The sequence below is a fragment of the Physcomitrium patens genome, chromosome 7, assembly GCF_059467195.1.
Source record: "Physcomitrium patens ecotype Gransden chromosome 7, ASM5946719v1, whole genome shotgun sequence".
Lineage (NCBI taxonomy): Eukaryota > Viridiplantae > Streptophyta > Bryopsida > Funariales > Funariaceae > Physcomitrium > Physcomitrium patens.
Window position 1 is genome coordinate 11,611,757 of NC_143416.1, and position 24,081 is coordinate 11,635,837.

At 34.1% G+C, this 24,081-nt stretch overlaps 1 protein-coding gene across 2 annotated transcripts; it reads right to left on the reverse strand.

The window, feature by feature from the left end:
- Window positions 1-4,211: 4,211 nt before the first annotated feature.
- Window positions 4,212-9,284, reverse strand: LOC112285160 (uncharacterized). Of its 2 annotated transcripts, XM_024525756.3 has the most exons (5): window positions 8,769-9,284; window positions 6,243-8,529; window positions 5,996-6,124; window positions 5,626-5,648; window positions 4,212-5,331 (listed from the first exon to the last, which is right to left on the reverse strand). In XM_024525756.3, the coding sequence occupies exons 2-5, from the start codon at window positions 8,210-8,212 to the stop codon at window positions 4,721-4,723; spliced, it is 2,733 nt and encodes a 910-aa protein (XP_024381524.1). In that variant the 5' UTR covers window positions 8,213-8,529; window positions 8,769-9,284; the 3' UTR covers window positions 4,212-4,720. The 2 variants fall into 2 exon arrangements, with proteins under 2 accessions (XP_024381524.1, XP_090108109.1); XM_090251983.1 differs by lacking the exon at window positions 8,769-9,284 and having other exon boundaries at window positions 4,212-5,322; window positions 6,243-8,352.
- Window positions 9,285-24,081: the final 14,797 nt, after the last annotated feature.

The window sequence follows — 24,081 nt, forward strand, 5'->3', positions numbered from 1 at the left end:
AAAACAATAATAATGATAATGATAATAATAATAATAATAATAATAATAATAATATAAACTAATTTATTTTAATATGGTCTGTAATCTAATATTGTGGATTCTAATGAATTTATATATATATATATATATATATATATATATATACATATTTTTTTTATACAAATATAATATTCTGGATTTGAATGATATTATGGGGGAAGAAATTAGAAACATGAAAGTAAAAGTATAAATTTTATCATAGGTAGGCAGAGATATAAACCAGATAGTTTCTCAATTTTAATACTTTTTAGCCAGGAATTTCATAAAGGTTTTTATCTGTGTTTTATGTCTGTTTGTGTATGTGTATATATATATATATATATATGTATGTATGTTTATTTATTTATTCCCAAAAATCATACATTTTTTATTTTGAAATGAAAAATTTGGGTAATGTTTAATTATCTTGTGAATAACAGTATTTCTACATATACAAGGCAAAGATCTTGGATCCTAATTGTTTTATATATGTTTATATAGCTTTGAATTTATTTATTGTTGTACAAGTCAAATTGTAGATATAATTCTGAAAACAGAAAGTAAAATATTAGTTGGTAAGCTGGGAAAAGAAATTCTATCGTCATATATCTTATTGAAGTTTTTGACCTCATAATCTTAATTTTATAACAGAAAGATGACAACTGAAAGATGGATGATGTACAACCTCTAAAATTTTATGACAGTATTTATTTTATTTTATTTTATTTTAAAATATTTAAGTTTGGTAATATTCAAGCTACCTTGTCAAAGTAATTATTAACACAACTCAATGCTTTACTATACAAATAATGAAGGTTTTCATAGAGGGTCAAAAATTAGAAGTAATAGTTCATTGTTTTAATATAGAGCAAGATAAAAAAAATAAAATAAATAAAATGTAGAAACCCCAAGTTCAAGTCATTATATCAATTAAAAGATGGGAAAATTTATTAACCTGATTCACTGAGACTTCAATTGGTTAACTTTATTTTTGATTCTTTATAATTTACTTGCAAGTCTAAAATTTTATTGACAAAATTTGTGAAGTCATGTTGGTAAAATATCCACATTAAATCACTCTGTTCACTGGTATCATTTTTATTCCAAAAACATTGCATTCTTATGAATGGTATTAGTTTAAAAGTCACTTATAATCATGCAATGACTAATTCAGTTTTCATTTTATCAAACTTTGAATTTTTACACCTACTTTTGTTTTTGTTAAGTCTAAAATTATATTTCATTACATTAAATTTGATGTTTTAAAATAGTTACTTTACAAATATTATAAGACTTAGTATCCAAAGTTTTTAGAGTGTAAGATGCTTGAGATTTGATTAGTAATTTATAATTAATTTTCTTAGTAGAGAATTTATTATTTCAAATCATACTTATGCTTTTCAAAAATAAAAATCATATATCTATTACATGAAACAATTGATGGGGACAAACCAAGGAGATAAACAAGAAGAGACAAAAACCATTTTTAATTGGTTGCATGCATTACTTAATCATCATTATTTTCATCAAAAGTTTTGTTTCATTGTTTTCATCAAAACTTAACTTGCCAATTTGAGGGCCTTGACATAGATGAGAATGTTTTGCTCATGCTACAAGACATTGTATGCATGTATGTGCATTTCTGCAAGACATCATGTGTATAAGGCCTCATATGTGTATTTTTTTGTGAAGTTTCTTTGCCTCATTGTTCATTGTCTGCTATTATGATAGGATTTTATTTTGGTGTGATTTGCAAGGTAGTTTGTTCTATAATGCAATTGTTCTATGAATCACCTCAATTGTCAAGAGCTTGGCAAGCTCTTCCTTTGTTCCAAATTACATGCAAGCTATGTAATCTACCATAGCTAAAGCACTTCCAAGCAATGACCAAGAATGCCAAAGAAGGACAATGCATTGACTACAAAGAAATGGCTTTCAAGATATGTATTTTTGGCTCATGTACAATAATGTACTAGAAGGACACACTTCTATTCTGCAATTAAGCCACAATTCTACAAAGGCTAGTGGTGGTTTAATTCACATAATAGGCCTATAGTGTCAACCATGACTATGGCTATTGAGAGAGGTGGAGCAACTCAGTTTGCACAAGTCAAGAACAGAGAAGAGAAGATCTATGTCACAATCCAAGCCAGGCCTCTTAGGGCAAAGGAGGTAGTGCATTCCATTGTTTTTGATTGAATGTGCACCAATAGCCAGACCATAGCATATAAACATGCGTCACTAGAGTGATCACCCTTTCTTAATACATATACATTTGGTGAGCTACAACTTAATCATTATAGGGATTCCATAATCATTATAATATTATTACCTTTTTCATGGCCAATGGCACTGGTTTCCACTAGTATGTATATATATATATATATATATATGAATTCAAGCTCCTTTGAGAACATTTTGGATTTTATGAAAATATCATTTGATGTTAAAATCATAGGAGCAATTAGTATATTCAAACCAATGCAAAGTAATGTTAATTGATAAAATGAAATGATAAAAAAATGCTAAGATGAAATTTTTAAAATTTAACATTGTTGATACATAAAAAATAAAAAATAAACAAAAAAAAGATATTCTATACATTAAAGTATTGAATAAATAAATTTAATGATTTGTTGAATAAAAAATACATCTGCACAATTGGATATGTAGTAAGAATATGTAAATATTGCTTTTGATAAAGCCTGTTATCTTTCTGCAAGGCAAGCGATATAAAACTCAACTTACAATATACACACATTACACTCTTAAAATATTAAAATATTAAGAAGCATTTAAGAATTTTGTTGACATTGCAGAACATGGTTGAGTTAAGAAATGTGTGGAAGAAAAGAAAAGAAAAGAAAAAAAAAAAAAAAAAAAAAAAAAAAAACACTTCCTTCAAAAGTCCATAAAAGCTTAGCTATTGAAAATAGTCCATCATTATGTCCAACACATGATACTTTAATTAACAAACATTTTGACTTGGAACCCATTTTTTGGCTACAAATTTCACTAGACTACACTCAACAAATACTTAGGAGACTGTAACCCTACTATAAAATCGTCGAGCTTTATTTAAAATTGTGGTTTCTAATCGAAAGATAAACTCGCCATTGTCAAACGAGATCGTGGATTAAGCACTGATCAAAGCTAATTCATGAACCAGGTCACGAATTATGCTCTACACTGAGGCTTAATCACAAACCAGGGCATGAATTAGATCACAAATTAGGGTTTGAAGAAGCAGCTTCACCAGGGCTACGTAGCCGAGAACGACCTTGACGTGATGGACTCGCCATCGCCGAGTATTAGGATTGGAGATTGCGGGGGAGGATTCTTCGGAAACAGTGCTCGGTCGTGCTGCCGTTGGCGTAAAGCGAAGCGAAGCAGCATCGCAATCAGATGCTGTTTACGGTGTCCAAACAATCCGGCCCGGCGCTGTAGGAGTTGGATTCCCCTGCTTGGACCGTCAAGTTTGCGATCGCTGTTGCTACGGATGCTTAGGGTATTCTCTCGATGGTTTCGCATTTCTACGAGTGACGTTCAGCACTTTGTCGCCGTGCTTTATTACTACGATTTGCAGTTCATTCAGACTGTCTCCATTTCGCCAGTTTCTTCACTTGAGTATTGTTGAGATTGCCATTCCTCAACAGTTATCTAGTTCACTATTTGATGAGAACTTTGTAATGTGATGGTAGCCCTCCTGCTTCTGATGTTCAGTGTAACTTGGGTGCAATGTGGGTCATGTGAATTTGATAACTGTTGAGGAACGGCAACCTTGGCATGGGCTGACGGATGTGACTTTCGCCTTCTGGTTTTTTTCTCTTGAGAGCGTCTATCTTCAATCTTTGGGTTGATCACAATGTTGAAGAGAATGGGTGTTATGGGTATGAATCGATTGATCGTGTGGCTAACAATATCATAAGATATGGATGAGAGCAACAGAGCGTCCTGAGGAGTACTTACGTCTTCTTGTCCAATTATCATAACCCGGGGAAAGATCCTTGCGAAATTCTTAGATTACTTCAGTATCCGGGAATCTCATGAATTAGCTTCCCTAAATTGTCAATTGAAAAGAATATGTGAAGGAAAACGAGTAAACCAGGATATAGTGTTTCGGACAAAAACAAACAGTACAGAATGGGCCTTGAAACCATAAATCACCACAACTTGGAAAAAAAAAGATCTGGTTAGCAGAGAGATGAATCAATCACAATTAATGGTCGGTCCGAAAAATCAATCAATGCGTTGGAAATTTTCGAGATGTGCCGTCATGTACCCATCTTGAACAATCTAATGGAATGGCTTCAAAAGCCCAAGAATAATTGGAAAAATCTGGATCACCTTGACTTTGCATTTCTACAGCAGACCCAGGTAGCTCAGCCTTACAGAAATGATAAAAACTTAGCTTCCTTCACATCCGGAGACCAAAATAACCAATTGGAGCCAAGTCCACATTCACGCCCTCGCTTCAGCGATTGGCCTCATCTCGACCAATCTAAGATCACACAAGTTCTTCCAGCCTGCACGGCAGCATGGTTGCGGAGCCTGAGTTCGTGGTACAAGCAACCCCTTGTTAAATTCCCTACAAGGGGAAATGGAAGAATAGCAAAGAGCTCTAAATTGTTCTGCAGTCTTCAAAGATGCTGCTGGGTCGTTGACGAAGATAATAAATTCCAGATTCCAGATAATGTTTGTGTCATTGGGAGCCATGCGGTGTATCTTCATCGATGGGCTCAGGGACAATATCACTTGAGCCTCGCCTGGCATGCCCTGGGGGGGCGTCCCCTCGGAAAACGCTGGAGGATGACACCCCCGTGGCCTTGGCAACTGGCAGCGAGCCATGGTACGCTTCTGCGTCCCCCAAGCGTGACATGGACAAATTGTTGTTGTTGTGCTTGTGGCGCCAGCTTCCAAACATGGCTTCATTCCATGAGCTGTGAGAGGAGGTCCGCATGGCCAAAGACTCTCCGAAATTCTCTTCCCGCACCACTTTGTGAGGATTCTCAAGGGCCTTCAATACGTGCCGCATACTGGGACGCTTGTGGGGTTTAGTATGGAGACAAGCGCGGGCAATTATTGCCATGGCCCAAACTTCTTCAAGCAAGTCTTCATCGACGATTAGAGAAGGGTCTACTAGTTTGGGTAAGGACTCCTTGTCGTGAACACTTATCAACGGAAGAGCCCACTCCAACCAAGCCTCGCTCCGGGGGTCCCCTGTTGACCCGCTTATGCCAAGTTTTCCGGACACAAGCTCCAATAGCACCTTTCCGAAGTTGTAGACATCAGAACTGGTTGAAACTGCTACACCTAAATTTGCGGTAGAGCAACTCATCAGAAAAAGTATCGTGGATTTTGTTTTTTCTTCTCAAATCTTAATCTAAATTAAGTTTTACAAATAAAATAAACTACACAAGCAGATTGATAAGAGTGTACTCAGAGAATAACTGACCCTACCCTGGTGAGTTCATACATGCATGTCTGAAGGATCTATGTAGAAATATCGGTAGCACAGTAGGTAAATCGCAGTCACGTATCTGAAAGGGTTCAGTAACAAGTCAAGTAGAACCCAAAGTAGCAATAAGTAATCTTCTGATCTCTCACCTGCATCTCCTTGGTCTGACGATCTGCTCCAGGTAAAACCACACCCACAAGCCAAGTAGTTAAAAACAATGTTCCTCATCGTTAGAGAACGGACTTGGATGCTGAGAAGCAGGTGAATATCGCTTCATATTCTTACAGAAAAAGGTTACTTCGGGTGGAATACACTCAACATGCCACTATTCTATTAGGGCATTTGATCAAACTAAAAAGCGGCCCTCGAATTGGTGTGCGTATTACAGTCCGTGAACATACTCAAGCAAATGTAGCACGCGAGAAGGAATTAGCAGACAAAAAGAAACTTGACAGAAAAGGCCATACAAATTGCAAAAGCATGTGTAATTCATGAGGTGCTAGAGGTACAAGGACTCACTGTGACAAGCCAAGCAAACGGGTGATTCGGCTAGGATGTGGGTCCCCATCTTGCACCCGGGCATCGCTCAAGCTCCCAAGCCGAACCTCAAACTTGTCATCCAGAAGGATACTGCTTGCCTTCACATCCCTGCAGAATTAACCAGAAAAAAAAATGAACTGAGGATTCCCCGAAAATGGATCTGAGGCTAGTCCTGAAGATACGAAATTACCCAATACTGATGTAAACGAGGAAAGAGAACACGTACCTGTGAACTATAGGCGGGGAGCATTCGGAGTGCAGATAGGAGAGAGCCTCCGCAACACCGATCGCAATCTTGAGGCGAGTGATCCAGTCCAAGCTCTGCAATACATCCTCACAAGGACCGGGACTGCCTTTCTTGTGCAGGGCAGAGGCCAGGTCTCCATTCGGTGTGTACTTGTAAACCAGAAACTTTTTGTCGTCGCGATCAAGGCAATGCCCCAGCAACAGCACAAGCCGCGTGTGGGACGCGCGTCCCAGCACTTCCAGCTCCTGGAGATACGTCTCCAATCTCACCTTGGTGAGATCTATCATCTTGATCGCTGCCATTGCCCCGCTCTCTAGAACCCCTCTATACAAATCCCCAGAGTGGCCATTGGAGATCAGGTTTCCGATGGCGAAGTTCTTCGTGGCTCTCTGCAGCTGCTCATATGTAAAGACCTCCCCCATCCGGCTAGTGGGGACGGCAGGAGCCGTAGCGCGAGCTGAACCGCCTCTAACACTGCCAACGCTACCATGAGTCCTACCCGATTCACCCTTCTTCTTGCCCCAGAATCCAAATCGAACGCAGCAAAAGATAATTGATGCGACCAGAAAGATCAAGCCCACACCACCGAGGACGCCAGATAGAATGGGAACCAGATGCTTGATCCCAGTTTTATTCCCGCCAGGAGAACCCTGAGAGGGTGGCTCCAGGACGGGGATTCCATTCGAGGCTGGAGGGGCAGTCGGCGCTCCAAATACTACACCCCGCTTGCCATAGAACCGCTGGCAGGTCCGGAGTGCATGCTGCCCTGGAGAACCAGTGAGACAATTCTTCTTCACCACGGCAGTGGGCAGAAGTCCCACTGGTAGGCTGCCATTGAAAAAATTGTGGGAAAGGTTCAGGGACTGAATGTTTCGAAGGGACACGAGCTCGTCAATAATGGGTCCGTAGAAGTAATTGTGAGAAATATCGACAATCGCAAGCGACTCGATAGAGCCCAACCCTGAGGATAAGAGACTTGTAATCCGGTTGCTTGAGACGTCTAGCACAACAAGTTCTTTCAAATCACCTATTGTTGATGGCAGCACCCCTTCTACTCGATTTTCCCGCAGGATGAGTGTGCGCAGCCCCGTGCATTGACTGATTTCAGGCGGAAATGCGTCGAAGAGGTTATTCTTCGCCAAGGATAAGAAGTTGAGGCTCTTCAGCTTCCCAAGGTCAGGGATTAATGCACCCGAGAAATTATTAGAGGACAAATCTAGCAGTGTCAAGCGGGAGAGGTTCCCCAGCTGTGACGGAAGGGGCCCCGTAAGCGCATTGTGCGACGCAATGAAGAATTGCGAGTTCAAGAGGTTGCCCACTGTTGTTGGTAACACCCCTGTGAGATTATTATAAGAAAGGTCTACATAAACTAAAGATGTGGCATTAAATAGGGATGGAGGAATTGGACCCTCCAGCTTGTTGTGCGACAGGTTAAGGGTCGTTAGGTTGACAATGTTGCCAACAGACTCCGGAATATATCCAGTAATGTTATTCACTGCAAGAGTCAGGACAGTCAAGCTTGACAAATTCCCCAGCGCGGGGGGCAAGGTCCCTTCCAACGCAGTCTCCGTGAGATCTAGAATTTGTAGGAATCTGAGGGTCGTGAACCAGTCCGGGAGTGCACGCCCCAAAGCAAACCCTGAAGCATTGAGCTCTCGCAAGTAGACCAATGCCTGGAGGCCATTCAAAACAGTGGAGAAGGGTTGATTGGACACTCTTTGAAGACCGCTCAGGTCGATACTATCAATGTGCTCGCCCGCACACTGCACCCCTTGCCACATTGTACAGGGATCCTCGGATGGAGGCCACGAGCTTCGTTGCACTTGCAACCCCATCCGAAGTTGTTGCATTGCCTGCGCCTCGCTATCCATCAGCGCCATAGTCACGATAAAACACTGATATGCCACGAGCGTGAAGGCCGCAGCCCACCACATCGTCCTGATCCTCATTTTGCAAGAATCTCTTAATGCTTTCTTCTTGCAAGTGTTCCCAAAGCCATACTCTAATGCAAGCGCGGCGACCTGCTCAAGGTCTAGTCCTCTGCAACCCTGATTAATCTCTTCAAAGCCGCAACATCCATATATGCCCTACAATGAACGCAAATTACTTTACTTCACTTGAAGCCTTTCTGTACCATTGAGTTCTCTCCCAGAGGAACCAGTTCCAGTAAATCGGTACTCCGAGCTCTAGAGATGAGGTACAATGCGAGCATTGTGACCCCTCTCGATGAAGACGGCATAACTAGACCTGCCGCGGAGTCGAGACCCTGCGAGTCACAATTCAGCGAGCATTACACTCAACAAGTCCAACAGCCACTGCATGGCCCGCTTTTCAGGCGCGGGGGCAATGAGAGCTACTCTCATAAACTGGCAGTTGAAGCAACAAACACCATGTCCAAAAACATAAAACAAAACAAACATTAAAAAATGAGCACAAAGGCTACGTTGAGAGCAGTTGTCACACCGCAACAACGAGTACACAACTCCTCCACATCAACCACCTCACCTGATAAACCTTAACACGACAAGTCCTCGCCTCCACTTTCTATCCACCTGCTCTGAATTCAAATCTCCACGCGCTCCTGACTCACAACTACCCGCTAAACCTCCTCCACCACCTCAGTACCCCCACACTGGACCCACAGTATCGACGACCTCAAAGCTCCACGCTCCACGTCCCGCCCAAAATGACCAAACCATGTGAACACACATTTATGCATGTGCCAACCAAAGGGATACGCAATTACCCGCTCCACCTGCAAACTACTCGATACGCTCCGCTAGCAACAACATACCCACTCTCACACACACACACACTGCAACTCTGCTAAGCAGGATTACAGCTCCATTCCTAGCCGCCGAAGCGTGTCACCCTATGCACCCACATTGCCTCTACCAATGCTTCTGCACCGTATTGGCCATCATTCTAGTCCCGCATTCTCATCTCCCAACAAGACGGTCGCTTCCCAGAGGCCCAATCTACTGGGTCTTGCTTAGTCCCACCCAGTGCGGTGGCGAGACGAGATGAGACAAGGCATAGGAGCCGAAAGCAAGCAAACGAGGAGAGAAAACAAGTAACTAAGGAGGTGAGGGGGGTGGTGTCAGAGCAGCGCAGGGAGGGGGTGAGAGGTAAAGAGGTAACGACGCTGATCAGGGCCATAAATGGCATTCAAGGCATTCCAAGCACTGCGCCACCAATGCAGGGACAAGTGCGCCTTATTTAAACAATTAGCGATCAATGGCTTATTTTCGGCGAACTAAACTCCTTTGACTCATAATTGCATTTGGAAAAACAAGAAAAAAATAAAAATAAAAATAAAACTTGTTGGGGGTGTGGAAAATTGCCTGAGAAAACATACTCTTGCTACAGGTCTAGACTTTAGTAGGTGTTGTGTATCCTCAACTCTTTCCTTCGTCTGAAGGATTTCAGTGTTAAATTCGGGCGTGAGGATTTAGAAAATGGGTCTTCGTGATCATCATCGAAGATTAATATAGTTTTGCTTTGTCATGTTTGTATATCCGATGCAAACTGATTAGTCGAAAGAATGATTTTTTATTTTTTATGCAAGGCCCTTATTAGGTTGCTGCAGCAGCATAGGTTATAATATGCCTCTGTGTGTTAAACTATGGCTAATGTTTTATTATTTTTCATGTAATATGATAATGTGTTGTGTCTTGTTCTAATTTTTCTTTTACAAAATTTAAACCTTGCACAAAGTTTTATTATAAAATGACGTGGTCGTTTTATCACGACAAACAATGAAAACTTTGTGGATGAATTTCTTTTACATAAACATGTGTCTTCATCTTTTGTGCACTTAACTTGAGTATGTCAAAAGAAGTTTAGCCAATTTCCAGTGTTGCAACTTTTAGTCAATTCATAAGTATATGATAATAACATATTTTACTATCACCACCTATAATAAATGAATGTTATAGAAAATGACTATGTTTATTTGTAGGGTCTGTTATCAATTTTGCTTCATGAATTGTGCCAAATCCTTCATGGTTGATTCTTATTTTAAACGACTCCAGAATTTTATTGTTGTGATCTTCTCATCAAGCACCACAACTATGTTTGGATATGGTTAGTGTGAAGGATTTTTTAGTTAGTTGTATTTGGGATCTTACAGTGCAATAGATCCTTGGGGATCAGCAGTAACCCCGTAAATTTCATTGAAAAGTGGAGCAGGAATAGGAACGTGAACGAGATTTTGGACTCTTTTTGTAAAATATTTTTAGACCGAGAAGAAAAGAAAAGAAAAACAAGTTTAGTTAGTGTGCCGAGAGTTGATTAAAAGTAGAATGAAATTTAATTCGTTTGTCAAGATACCTTGCTCTTATCCAATAAAATCCCCAAAACTGTTCAGAAAAATCATGAAGGAGACAAAGACCTATTGCGAATTTAATAATATGCTTCAATATACATATTATAAAAAAAAATTAAGTAACATGGTACAATATCTGCAGTCATGGCTCACTGAAGCAAAACATTGTGGGCTGAAGAGACTTTGAAGTTGCTACAGTTTTTCAACACTGAGTTGGCCACACACACATATGTATGCATCTTTACAATCTCCAAAGTTAAATGAGCAAATATAATTTTAACTGTTATAAGTTAGTTGAATTTTTTAGGGAATCCACCAAGGTGTCTAGTTGGTCAGGCCTTCAATCTTGGGATCATGAAATTTCTTATGTTCCTTTGAGTCTTGTTTGTATTCATGAAAGTAAATAACAGTATCAAAAATCTAATCACAAGTTATTTAAAACATACCGGTGTACATATTATGTAAATATGTTTTTTTGTCATGTGTCTTCAGCAGCAAACAATGTTGTCTAGGTATTGACAGTTGATACAATACATGTGTCATTTAAAAGTGTTTCTTAAGAGTTGTTTCTAATTATGGCTTCCTTTTTTTTGTCTCATTTCTTCTTCTTTTTTCTTTTCCTTTATTATATTTATTTAATGATTCATAATGACATGCTCTGTGATAATGAATGACTTTGTTGATTACAAATCTACATAGATTTGAAAATTGAACCCTATGGCTTGTTGCTGAAAAGTAACATATACTCATTAGAAATGATTTCTTATTTCTCTTTAGAAAGTTCATAATGGAATGAGCTCATAAAGTGTGACACCTGATTTTACTAACAGATTCTTCAAAATGTGAAGGATTGCAGGGGTTCAGCACACTAGGAGGTTTATTTATATCAGAAATATTGTGGTCAAGGCACTTTTGAATGAGGATACATCCTTTTTGTCATTTACTGCTACTTGCCTTGATTTGCTTTATGAAATGATATGCACATTTTGTGAATTCCAAGTCCAGATTCTAAAATAATAAAGTCTATCTTTCATGTATACTTGCCTTTCCCCTAGGATGCACCAATCTTTGTAGGAAGCTCATTCCACTATCAGTAGTTTATTCTTAATTTCAACCTGGTGAATTCCACTTACAATATTTCAAAATTTTCATTCACATTCACACACACACACTTTAACATGTATGTATATGTATATATATATATATATATATATATATTCATTGATTGATTAAAATCTCTTCCTATTTGTTTCACATCCACAAGGTCTCCAAATTCATATGATAATGAGTGGTAACATTTGCTTTTTGTACATCAGTTAGACATTGGATTTAGATGCTTCAGAAAGTTAGAGTCATGTCAGTTGTGACTGAGGACGAGTTGTTCATTGTGTTGCATTTCAATTATAAATCCAACACCTAAATAATAAATTAAGGGCAAAATTCCATGGGATGCTCGACCTAGTGCAGCCAAATTCCTAGTGTAGCTTACATACAGAAGAAATACTCCTTTCTTTCCTTATATTTGTTTGGTTGTTTTATTTTGTTTCCTTCCATGGTTTTCATGCATTTAATGATTTTGATTTCAACTTCTTGCAATATGACAGTATCTCTAAAATCTACATGTTAAAAAATTGACACTTTTGTCGATGATTTTATGACTTAATGAGTTATGCTCCATCAATGTGCATGGAACATAAGGGACTCTGTATTCATAGCAAACCCTCGAGGAGAACATTTGTGAATTTTCCATATTGAATAAAAAGAATAAAAGCATATAATTTAAACAGATATTCCGAATATTAACAAGAATCACTGAAACCTCATGAAAATTGAGCTCCTTTGTCACCCTAACAATAAACCTTCCAACATTGCAATGCTTGCAAAATCACAGCCAGAGGTTACAAAAAGGACGCATTGAACAAACGATTGATTGTGCGAGGCACCCATTTAATACAGCATCACGAGAAAACTGAGCCAAATTTACCCCCAAATAACTACACATCTATTATTCTCCCATGCATAGCGCGAGAGCTCTGCGGTCACCGGTCGTTAGACATGGTCACTGGTAACCAAATGAACCCTACGACCATGGTACCCACAAACAAGGCATGCCGCTGCCGTCACCTCCTTCCGTTACCGCCGTGAGACGCCGCTGTCTCGGGGAAGCATGAGTGAGCTCAGCCGATGATGTCGCTTCTTTGCGGGAATCGGACGGAAGGAATCTCGTGGAATCAGTCCTTCGACTCCCACCAAGTGCCGTGGTCCCGAAGTCCGCTTCGAAGGGTGTGATTCAAATCAGGCGCGCACCCACAATCTCCCCTGCCTTGTCCCATAAACTAGAGGCTTCCTCACGATGAATGCCCGCATCTTCTATCTATAAATATGTGCATTTCTTTCAATAGGTCACTGGGTATTCGTTTATTCCTGATTGGACGTGTACCGTTTTTTAGTTATTTACAGTAAGTTTGGTGAGTGTGTTCTTGTGTTCGGGTTCTAGTTTTGACTGAGTTTTGACTTCGAGAGCTCGCGAGAGAGGGGGGAAGTGGGTAATTTGCGTGGGGAAGTTGCTTAAATTGCTCGTTGACTAGTTAGTCTGTCGCGTTTGAAGACAGTGAGTGAGGTGGGATGTTATTAATAATTGTTGTCTGTAGAGGTTTTTTTTTTTTTTTTTTTTTTTTTTTGTTTTGTTTTGTTTTTTTTCCTAATGGGGGATCATTGGACATGTGGTTTTAGGGTCGAAGTCCCCGGGGGGCTCTTTCCTCTGCCGAAAACTTGCTTGCTTGCTTGCTTTGAGGGCAAGATTGCTTTGGATGGATGTTATAGGTGGATGGATGTTGGAGTTGGATGGATGTTGTGGGTGGATGGATGTTGGAGTTGGATGGATGTTGTGGGTGGATGGATGTTGGAGTTGGATGGATGTTGGAGTTGGATGGATGTTGTGGATGGATGGATGTTGGAGTTGGATGGATGTTGTGGGTGGATGGATGTTGGAGTTGGATGGATGTTGTGGGTGGATGGATGTTGGAGTTGGATGGATGTTGTGGGTGGATGGATGTTGGAGTTGGATGGATGTTGTGGGGGGATGGATGTTGGAGTTGGATGGATGTTATAGGTGGATGGATGTTGGAGTTGGATGGATGTTGTGGGTGGATGGATGTTGGAGTTGGATGGATGTTGTGGATGGATGGATGTTGGGTGCATTTGTTGTGTGTCCACCACTACCACATTCTCACTTTGTTGTCTTTTAACCCATATGTTTCTATGCCTAAAACGAATGTGGGCTCCAACAGATAATTATTTTAATTTTTATATTTAATAATAAGATAAAAGATTGATGATTCCAAGCTACAAAGTTTGTTGAATTGTCTATTGCAATATATTCGTGTGTGTGTGTGTTTGTACATCTTATCTATAAGAAAATCCAACTGAATAGATTGGTTTAATTTTAAATATTTAATGTTTAATAAGAATGATTGAAGAAAAGAAATAATAAATTGTTATAGGAGTAGTAGTAAAATCAATAAGAAGAGGAATATTACGTGAAATATTCTTGTCAACAACCACTTCAGCACCTATTGTTTTAGCCTCTAATACTTCAATTTCTATTTGTATTCCAATTCCACCACCAAAAATCATGTTAAAAAAGATATAAAAGAAAACCCCCTTACAAACAACCTATGAATATAAAAAAAAAAATAAAAAATAAAAAAATGACAACACCAAATAGGCCAATATATATATATATTTGCATATTTTTATTTGTGAACCAAAATATATGATAAAATTTACATTCCTAAAACTTCTATGAAAACATATATTTTATGAATACTTCAAAAAATCAAAAATTTTAAATTTGTAACACATGATACAATGCAATATTCTTAGGACACTTTAATAGAGATTGCATATGATACAGAAAATATAATATTTATATTTTAAAATGAAGATAAAGCATTAATCGTTTCTAAAATTCACATGTACATGTACTTTTTTTAATAACTTTAATTAATTAATTTTCTAGGATGTAAATTATATATAATAATACAAATATTTTATATATAATATATATAAATATATACATACATACATACGGATAATAAAATTTTAAGTTGATTCTTGATGGTATAAGTTTTTTAATAGGAAAATATATGTATATATATATATATATATATATATGTATATATATATGTTATATTTAATCTTTTTACTTATTATGATGTTTTCTTTAATAAGAACCTATAAATTTTCTATAATAAGAACCTATAAATTTTCTATGTTATTATTCGAATTTCGAATTTGTAATAAATTTCAATTATTTTATTTTTAATCTCAATTGATATTGAATTTGTAGTATTTTAAAAAGATCACATTTTAATATAAATTTTATAACTTTCAATTTTACACGTGTCTATTATATTATTGGATAAATAATAAGGCTGAAGCTAGAACCTGAGTACTCAAAATTTCGAATTTTATTTTAACATGTTTCAATTGAAAAAATTGTGCATATATTTTAAAATAAATAAACATACAAAATATAATATGTCAATTTTTTTTAAATGAATTTATAATAGAATTATAAAATATATACTGAAGTCTATAAAAAATTTGTAGGTTTCTGTACTACTGATTATATTTATACAAGAAATTTATTAATGAAATATGACGTTTACATTTAGAAAAATTATACTATAATAAAATTCATAATAAGGATAAATTAAATCATTTTAGAACTATAAATTCAAGTCTTTATGCATTATTTATGAGTTTGTAATAAGTGTTTTACCAATGTTAAAAATAGAAATGTACTGTAATCTTTTTGGTACAGGATAATAAAAAATTCCAACGTAATTACTTAAGATCTTGTTTTTATTTTAATAAAAAGAAATTTATGTTTCTAATTTTCCCAGAAATAAAGGAGTAAATTAAATAAGAATCTTACCAAGATTTCTTTGCCAATACATTTGTACGAATATAAATATATAAATATATAAATATAAAATCGTAATCATTTAATCTATGTATTAGACTAAAAAATCTTAAAGAAAAATATTATCATATATATATATATATATGACAAATCTTTTCTATTGAATGAATTCACCACTACAGTAGTGTTTTTGAGTTTAATGCCTAGATTGTAGTTTGTTTGAAATATTGTCAACAAAAAAATTAAAATAATGTTAATTAATAATGTTACGTTTTGCTACTTTTCTTGTAAATGATTTCCATGAAGTTCTATGTCAAATTCTACATTAGAGGTTTATTTTTATTTTCTCTTATGTTAGATAATTTCATTTTGATACATGTGTATAAAAGAATTATTTAAATTAATCAAAATATTATTTCAAATTTCAAAAACTTATTATGTCATGATAATTGATTGTATCAATAATAAATAAATAAGTACTTACAGCATAATTGGTTTCCAAAATTCGTGTTCTAAGTTTTGTTAATTTAAAAATCAGGAAGCAAAAGACATTACAATCTGTTTTTGGATTGAGTTAAATTAATAAATTTTCATTAAGGTATGCTTTATATTAATTGTAGTTCTAAATACACTATATTATGAAATACTTTTAATTTTAAAATTTTGAATTCAACATATTTAGGAATATGAGATAAACAAAAACAATAGTTGGTTTAGGTCAGAATCAAGTAAAGAAAATAATCAATATTTTACTAGTGTTGTAATGAAAGAAAATTTATAAAATATCAACACCAAAATAAGATTAGATACACCAATTCACAGAACTTTTGTTTTTTATTTAACTATACATGGCAATGTATTCCTTAACATTTAGCATTGATAGTTCTTTTCATGATAAGATAAAACTTGTACCTTATGTCGGAAATAGTTGGTGCCAACCTCCTCATTATGTGGCGCTCATTATTTATTAAAACATAGTATTTTTTTGGAAACACGTTCAATTTTTAAACTCACAAATTTGTAATAATTTTGAGTACTCAGCCTTATTATTTATCCAATAATACAATAGACACGTGTAAAATTTAAAGCTGTAAAATTTATATTAAAATATGATCTTTTTAAAATACTACAAATTCAATATCAATTGAGATTTAAAATAAAATAATTGAAAATTCAGATATATATATATATATATATATATATATGTATATGTGTGTGTGTACATATATGTGTATATGTATATATATATATATGTAAGAGTTTTTGTTACATAAAATTAATATTCATTCATTCTATAGCTTCCATCAAATTTTTTATCTCATTACTGTACAGAAATAAAAATTATATCATAGATTTTGGAAATAAATGAAATCACTTCTAGTTTTAAAGTTTAATACTAAATCCTCTTTAACAGGTTATTTAATAGTTTAAAATGCATGATATATATATATATATATATATATATATATATATCATGTATTTAAAACTTTCAATTTTTTAAATTAAAAAATGTAGTAGAAATAAAAACTTTTTGGTAGATACAATCCTTAAGAAAAGATCCAAACTCATTTGAAACCAAAAGCTTTGGTGGATATATAGCTAAAATAATAAAAAAAATGGAATTTGTTGCCTAGTATCAATAACTTTTTATGCATTAATTTTTATTTTTAGATTATGGCAATCAAATAACTTCAATAACTTTTTATACATTCTTTAGATTATGGCAATCAAATGTAAAAAATTATCTTAATGAACTAATATGCCTCTATATATTCATGTTTAGCCAAGTTTGATGTTCAAACCTTTGACATAAAAACTTCTTACAGAAACAATTATTTGGTCTAGGAAATTACAAAATCAAACATAAGAAGAAAAAACAAAATTACAGATAAAAAAAACTAAAAATAAAATTACCAACACTCAAATGCAAACTAAAAGAAAGGATGGAGTCTCGGATTAAAGATTTCACCCTAGTAGAAATGAAGCTTAAAACACAATCTAATAGCAAAATTGTTAAACTCCTTTTGTTCCAAATAAAATTAAAATATAGAAATCCCTTGAGAACACGTTGAGAACATGGTCTGGCGTTGTTTGACTTTCTATCAGAACCCAGTAATTAAAAACTCAATAACTTCAATAACTTATGCAAAAAGATTCAGGTCACTTGATTCTTATCCAACTGACAAATACGACAAATTCTGCAGTCGGAGTAATGAACTTAAATGCCATTGAATCTACAGTAAATGATGAATGAACATTTTTCTGTCTTTTTCTACCTGAACAGATTTCCATACTGTGCAAATAACAGTTTAAAAGTATGTGAATTTATTTTTTAAATAGATAGAATGCGGATAAAGATGATATACTGGAACTTTAGGGCAGTTAATTGCATTGGTATCAACTATGGTTGTCATGTGCTCAAAGGATTCAAATGTTGCAATTTTCTCTTTTGATTCACACAGTTTTTAATTCTAGTATGTATATACTTAATTATTGTTTTGTGTCCGGATTTCGGTTTTTTAAAACATAATATTAGCATAAATGTTTTAATAAAAATGTATTTTTTTGTTTACAAAGATTTTATTTGTGCATGAAAACAATAATATCAAAAACCCTAGTGTCAATAAAAACAAAAACATGGATATAAAAAAGTTCTATTAGTATATGCTCGTCTAAAGTAATTTGCAAAACATATATTAAACATTAATGTTGACTATGGTTTTGATTTTACACAGGTTCTGTTTTACAGTTGATCTGATTGTTGATAGACTGTACTCACTTGTTGCTTCTAGTGAGTCCAAATTTGATGGAACAGAAAATTTTAATTGATTCTACAGAATCATTTATGAAACAATGCATGTACACATGTAATCTCACACACACATACATTTACTATCACTTACTTGTGTTTGTTTGTATTTTAATTCAAAATTATTAACACTACATTCCCAATTGATATTGCTACATCCCACATTACTTTATTGTAGACAACTAGCTAATAATATGTCTTTTTTTATTGTAATTTTTTTTTCTTTTTTTTTCTTTTTAAAAACAGAAAAAGTAGTTGAAAGAGAAGTAGTGAATATTTTATGAAAAAATAAACCACGAGTTTTTAATCTAAAAATAGAAAGAGTACTCAATTTTTAAAAATCAAATTATATATATATATATATATGCCTTAAGAATAGAAGCACACTTTTCTGTTCACTGCACTACTTATGAAATTAAAAAAATACATCAATTATATTTGAAGACATGTGATCTATGTTGAAGTAAATTATATCTATTGTACTCAAAGTTTTAAGATGGTGAATTTCATATTCGAAAGATATCAAACCAATAAATATATGCACCATAAATGAGTGATGTGTTTTGTTGATATGTAATCTTAATATTGAAAAAATCCCAGAAACCCAAAAACCATGTATAGATATTACATCTCATACTATCTTAAAATAACATTAAAAACTATTAAATAAACCAATTTTTATTGAAATAATAATGCAATTAGAAATTACACTTGGTGATAATTGAATTTAATTAGAATCTATAATGAATCATACTAATTATAATTTTATACTTTTAATTATGGTTTAAAAAATTGAGATTGTTGATAATGAGGAACATAATAAGCATGCACTATACAATTTAACTAAAATTATGTTAAGTTAATCATTACCATTACAAGAGATCTGTAGATCTGATTAATTATTTCTAATTTCGTTTTTTTAAACGGAAAGTTTGACACAGTAAAAACAACTTTGGTCCAAAAAATCTTTCTCAAATTCATCAACCAACAATTATCCAATACATATATTATTAAAAACAAAGCATGGCATCCAGTTTTAAATTTTTAAATTTTATATTCGAATAAAATGTTAATAATTCACATTGAAAGCTTGCTATGACAAAGTAATCTGTATTGACATTGATAATTCTTTCAATATAAATATCATGATTTCTATTTAATCTTGCCTATGATAATAATAATAATAATATGAAATTTTATCAAAAATTAAATTAAATTAATGTTATCTCTTCTATATTTGATTTTAGAAATAAATAAATAACTCACTATTTTCCTGTATCAACATATGGTAATTCACATTTTTTTCGGTTATGTATAACAGTGGATCTTGTCTAAACTGTGATTGAGAGTCAATGAACGAATAAATAAATTTATTTATTTTATTTTATTTGTATGTGTGTGTGGATTTGGATGTGTACATATGCTCATACAAATAAACCAGGAACTCCTACAAGAAGTGTTAAAACATATACATTTATGCGAAGAGAAAAATCAAGATTATTTATATTTCCTAAATATAGATTTGTTACGTCAGCAATGTATGTGCATTTATATCATAATACTTTCAAACAATTATTTTCTACATTTATATAGTTTCTACTCACTAACTAGATATCATAACTGCATAATCACTTGTTATCAAGTGTTGTGAAGATTCAAACATCCAATTCCAGTTCACACTTTTAAATTAAATAAAAATCAATTACTGTGATTGTTTTAAACAAGTTTGAAATGCAGTCCTGGAGGTCCAACATTACTGTGCCCTGTAGTAGACACTTGATCTTTGAATTACCACAAAAAATTATTATTATTATTTTAATTTTTGTTTACATACTCACACCTAATTCATGGGAAAAGGGATGTGGATGAGTCAATCAAAAGTCTTGGATGTGTATAAAGACAAAATAGGTTTGTGTATTGCAACTTGGGGTGTGGAGAAACCAATTGTGCTCATGGGGCAATTATAAGAACAAAGTATTTGTAGGAGAAGATTCATGCTTGTTTTCTTTGTAGCGAATGCATCATTTCTATTATCCTTTTAGATAAAAGGCAAGGATGATTAAATTTTTTCTTCATGTCCAATTGGGCAAATAACATTTGTCTTTCTCTTCACCATCATTTATAAAATTTGTTTAGATTTTGAAACATTTCAAGGAAATTTGTAATGATATTATTCAGAATGAATATTGTGTCGTCCCACTAAGTGTACATCTTCCATGTATGACAAAACAGCAGGGTACAAATACTATTAAGGTGCACATGGACAGATGGCTCTTGTGCAGTGAAAAAAAAAAGGCTGGAAAAACACATGACTTTTATTACTCAACCACATGAACAGCAACAAGTGATGCATCCAAGTTTACTCTGACTGAGTGAAAATCAGTCTGTGTTCCCCAATGGGAGTTTTGCTTCCATGTGTGAACAGGTATATGTCATGTTCAACGTCGGAACAGGTACACTAGACCACGGCCTGGCTGTATTCACTGTCTGGTCACACCAGTTGACCTGCTACGGCACATTGCCAAAGTGTGGACTCAATTTAGGGTTTTGGAGAGTGCGGTTTCATTCATTGCTAGGCTTTGAGTTTTAAGAACCTGCGAAGTGCAGATGTGGAATCATTGTGATTGTGGTGGGCATGACTTAACCTCTAAACCCTAATTGGGGGAGGTTGATGATAAGGATGACTTGGAGGATTTGTTTTTTTAGAGCTAGTTGTCTTACTTGGCGTAGTCCATGTGGATTTTTTTTTTTTTTTTTTTTTTTTTTTTTAAAAATTTAACTTTCAAGGGCAAGATGGAGTTCTTTCTTTTGTGCAAATTACAATAATTGGGCTTGTGGGTGAATATTGGGTTGTAGTTGCGCTGTCCAGTGTGAATGCTCTGCACAGTTTTTCCTCATTTTTCCTATTTTGATATTATGTAAAATGGACCTAATGAAGAGTTTCCCCTCTTCTTATTAACATGCACTTGTAAATGTATTTATGTGGAATGTCACCAGAGTAGATATTTGATAGCTTCTTAACAGAGGCCATCTGATTAAAGGACAACATCCAGTGCAATTTTGTTTTTTTAGTCACAAATGATGTGTGTAATTCTAGGTTGTGGGTTTCTGTAAATTACTGCAAAAAAACAGTCTCATGCCAAAGTGAAGGTGAATCAATCTCTTCATTTCATCTTGCTGCACTGAGCTCAAACATGATGAGAGTTTGATGTAGCTGCAAGGAATTGAACAGTTCAAAAAACAAAAACTTGAAAAATAGTGTGAAGTATATTTTGTTTGGGTTGCTTAGAACCATTAAATAAACATGACATCATTTTATGCAAGCCTTAAACTATGAAATCAAGCTTGAACTTGGATTGTGTGATACACCTCTACAATCATGAATATTTATTTGTTTATTTATTTATTATCATCCCTATATACTTCTTTCCTTGATTGATTGAAGAAATGTCAAGGTTGATAGCTTTTCATCTTGCAACCCCAATTTTAAAGTAAATCATCATCATCATCACTATCATTTTATTTTTGAAGACTTTGAAGTCTTAACCAATGTATTCGTGATACCTTAAGTGAAAGATAAGAGGTTGAATTTTTAAAATACATTTAATTAAAAATATTTTCTAAAACATAGTTATATAGAAAATGTCAAAGTTACAAGAATCTTAATCAAAGAATTTAGACACACACACACAGATATATATATATATATATATATGAGGACCAGAAGCACATCTTTGTTGTGAGAATATCATTTTTGATTGCTAAATTAACACTGCCTGAACTTCATTGAAGTACATTTTAATTTAAATTCATAAATGAACCCACTTTTTACAACCAACTTCAAATTCCATTTCTGCAGGTAATATCAATAATGCTGCTTAATCCTATGTCTTTGAAGATGGACTGTTTTGTTTTATTGTTAGTACTAATTAATGACAATAATTATTATCATACATATTTCTTTAAAAATAGTTTTGATTTTCCAAACTTTTTCTTTTCTTTTTTTCTTTTCTTTTTCTTTTTCTTTCTTTCTTCCTCTTTTTATAAAAACCTTGCATGGAGAATTATTAATTGGCAACATTTAAATTTTTTCTATTTTCAGAATCCTATGCTTTCAAATTTTGAATCCAACTCTATGTGGGAAAACAATAATTTGCTCCATGAATCTCTTAGTGGTACCAATATGTAAGACCTTCAAGAGTGTGTTTGTGTCAACATGTGATGCTTTTTAAATGCTGAATTGTGATCAATAAAACTACAATATTGGTTCAATTTTTATTCTTCATGTGAAAGCTGTGCATACAACTTGTTAAGCATAAAAACTTCTTCAGATTTTTAACATATTACTAAAGTTTAAAACATCTAAATTTTAATACATATAAATATGTAACATGTAATATTAATTGATTAATTAATATTACGATTGAAAAAAAATCTATGATTAAAAATTTTAAATTATAAAATTGGTGTCTCCTAATTAGAACTAAGAACACTCCTCAATTATGACAAAAAATCTTCTTGTTTTATCCACTTGTACAGAAAACATTTGTGATTATTTCAATTCAATCTAAAATTTAAAATCTATTTGATCACATTACTGTTTAAATAAAATGGCTTGAATAATATAACCATAAATGACAAAGGATCCATCCTCTTCTTTCAAAGGCCTGATTGTTTAGGTTAAATGCAAAGCTTGCTTCCATAATTTAAGACAATTTATTTATGTGGGGGAATGCTCAAATAACACACAACTAAGTTACACCTGAGTGACAAGATGTAAGTTAAAGGGACATTGAAGCAAAGAGCCATTACATTGCAGTTGACCATTCTCTTTATGATTATTATTATAACTATTATTATGGGATGATGCATTCTTCAATTCACTTCATTCACAAGTTAGCCCTGACAGCCAAACCCTGCACCTTCACCCACATTCATGCTACTGTGTGCTGTGGCATATTTATTTTTATTCATTTCTATTTGTTTCTTTATGTATCACAGCTGAGGTATGCTATGTTTAGTCTTCATTGTGATTGTGAGTGGCTTATGGTATTTTAGAGTTTTATTTGATTTGAGATCATTTTATGAAAAAAGGTTATCATCCCTGATACTAGTGTAAAACTGGGTCACGAGATGTCAAGCACAAGTTTCTCTCGGGAGGTTTGAATGAGGGGTTTTTGTAAGCATGAGTAGCAGGATGGCAACACTAGGTAAGATATTAAGAATTGTAAGCATTTACAAGGGATCATAAGAAATATCATATGGATCCTCAACTTTTTTGTGCATCAATTATCAATCTTTGATTTTATCCCAATCACTTTTTCTGTTATTCTTGAGCCCCTATGATGACATGATTTGCCATAACAAGGCTATAATTAGTTCAATTAGCTTAGAAGTAAAACATTGTTTTATTTTTTATTTTTTAATAAAATAGAGAAACATTAGATTCTAATTATTCAATTGATTGAAATGAACTATGGATGTGTGGTTAAGCCAAGGTGGAAGTTATGTTAAATTGAATGGTTTTACATTAAAGAGTACCAATTATTGTATAGCGGTCAAAAAGAAAACCTAAAGAATTTCACAATATTGTTGCATGTGCACATCCTCACTTCATAAATCAATCTTACATAACTTTTGGAACTGTGGATAAGTATGTTGTGTATGGAATCAGACCACTTCAATCATAAATAAATTTGTTACATGTTTCCAAAGATGGAAAGATGGAGACTATAGTGAGAACTTTCTGAGA